The following is a 2,500-nucleotide window of genomic DNA, read 5'->3' on the forward strand; positions in this document are numbered from 1 at the left end:
TGACAAATTTCCCCTTTCCACCCCCCCTGTGTGCGTGCGTGCGTGCGTGCGTGCGTGCGTGCGTGCGTGCGTGTCTGAACTGGCACTTTTTCGTGATGTGACTGTTAACCTTTCTGATCTGAAGGACTTTCTTTGCTGCATTGCAACCATGGCCAACTTTTTGGCAGAATTTAAATCTCTTAAGCTCATCGCACCATGCAAGCCAACAAACCATCATGCAGCACACCCAACACACTGCAGTTGGAAATGGAGCGTGTGTGTGTGTGTGTGTGCATGTGTGTGTGCGTGTGTGTGCGTGCATGTGTGTGCGCGTGTGTGTGTGTGTATGTGTGTGCGTGTGCGTGCGTGAGTGTGAGTGCATGTGCATGTGCATGTGCACATGCAATATTTAGAACTTTTGCTAATTATTATAATGAGTGTGTGTGTGTGTGTGTGTGTGTGTGTGTGTGTGTGTGTGTGTGTGTGTGTGTGTGTGTGTGTGTGTGTGTGTGTGTGTGTGTGTGTGTGTGTGTGTGTGTGTGTGTGTGTGTGTGTGTGTGTGTGTGTGCATCAGTACATTAAGTTTACGTCTCTCTCTCTCTCTGTTCTTTACAGGTGTGTACCAGTTCAGCATACCTGAGTCGTCCCAGGTGGGCTCCATCATCGGCGTACTGCAAGTTCGAGACAACGACATCGGGCCGAATGCGGAGATGGACTACAAGATCATCAGCGAAGAGGGCCGAGACATCTTCAGGATTGCCACCGACAAGGACACCCAGGACGGCGTGCTCACTCTCAACCGGGTGAGCATATACGTAGCTTGTTGGTTTAAATGGGGGAAATTCAACTACACCGTAATGCTATGGCATTACCCAGAGTCTTCAATACATGGCATCTGACCGGGCAATTGCCTGGGGGCGGCACCCGAGGGGGGAGAGCGCCATTGCGAAACTCTGCCCAGACGGCATTCGAAAGTCGCTAAATAGTGTTAACATGATACTTCAGAGCTATTACCATATACTGTATATATTTTAGTAGGATACTTTACTTAGAGAATGTATGCTGCCCATTCAGAAATGTCATCTTTTTCACAAGTATTTTCCACCACCATCAATTTCTAAGTATTCATTATGAATGGGGAAATGACACCTGTCAGGCAGAAAAAGGTGAATTATCTCAGTGTCCACCATTTTGACATCTTTAGCTACAAAACATACTGTACCTTGGTCAGACAAGTAAATATTAGGATACTAATTCGTAAATATCATTGATGAGATTTAACTCGCAAATTAGCAGCATAGTTGTATCTAGAGAGAGAGAGAGAGAGAGAGAGAGAGAGAGAGAGAGAGAGAGAGAAACAAGAAATAAACAAATGCAATAGGTCTACCGCATATTGTGATTTGTTGAATGTATAGTAGGCATTTCATGATATGATACCCCTTCGATGAATCTGGATGTGCAGTGGAACATGCTTTCTAGCTCTACATATGAACAAGAAAAATTAACCTACAGTAAGGATAACTACAGTACTGCAGTTATTTCCACATCTTTGTGTCTTTGCATATTACATGTTTATGTCTATACTTATTTGTCCATATATTTCTTTCCGCCTCCTCTATTGCATAGCCCTGCCTCTGTGGGGTTTCTTTATGCCCGTAAAGCTTCAAAAACCTCCACAATTACCGCCAGGAAGCCTTGAGGTTTTGACACCAAGATACCCCCCGATGATTCACCCACCCTTTATGATGTTTACTTTACCTCAGTGTGAGGGACACACACAGCACAGTGAGCTCATTACCATGCGACAGGTTTTATTTGCTCCTGAGGCTGAGACGGAATTAGCTGTATATTTTTTTATGCTAACATTGAAATTAGCGTGTTACTGTGAAGCAACTCTGTCGTAGCCTCCCGGAGCAACCGTTATTTCTCACAGTGGTATATATTTTTAATGAGCCCAACTTGAAAGTACAGTGTTATGAAAGGTGAAAATGATGTGTTTAAAAAAGCACTAACTACCGTGAGCGTCTCCATCGTTAAACTTGGTGTTACTAATAAACAGTCGCAATAGCATTAGAATTATTATTCTCAGCTCTTTCTATTGACAATGTGTTGCTGTATTCCAACAAGGCAAAATGAAGCGTGACTGAACTTGCATCTAAATGCAGATTTTACTCAAATACAGACCGACAAGCATCCATCTCAACATCATCTTCAGGGTATACTGCAAATAATAATAGCACCGGCTAATAGTCATCTGCGTATTTGTTTCTGCAATTTACTCCAGCACAAGTCAATAGGGCAACTACACAACTACACAAATGTGTAGCGATAATAAAGCTACAGTTTACCACATTCTGCTGCCCTGAAAGAATGTGAATTAAATATTATTAAGTACCTAATACGGTATGATAAACCATCATTTCCTAATTAGGGTTGGAAAAAAATCGCGGAATAAATGATAAAGCATGTTTATTTTTTTTCAGTCAGTAATGCATACCTGCAGCTCCCCCTAAGAGACTCT

The 2,500-nt window shown here is 42.7% G+C and overlaps 1 protein-coding gene across 1 annotated transcript in view; it reads left to right on the forward strand.

Annotated features, from left to right (window-relative positions):
* LOC134455657 (cadherin-6-like) overlaps positions 1 to 2,500 on the forward strand; it is a 115,258-nt gene that overhangs the window by 97,053 nt on the left and 15,705 nt on the right. Inside the window, exon 6 of the mRNA XM_063206869.1 lies at positions 595 to 782. Within this exon, the coding sequence (XP_063062939.1) occupies positions 595 to 782 (188 nt within the window). The remainder of the gene's footprint in view (positions 1 to 594; positions 783 to 2,500) is intronic.

Source organism: Engraulis encrasicolus, chromosome 9 (assembly GCF_034702125.1).
Source record: "Engraulis encrasicolus isolate BLACKSEA-1 chromosome 9, IST_EnEncr_1.0, whole genome shotgun sequence".
Lineage (NCBI taxonomy): Eukaryota > Metazoa > Chordata > Actinopteri > Clupeiformes > Engraulidae > Engraulis > Engraulis encrasicolus.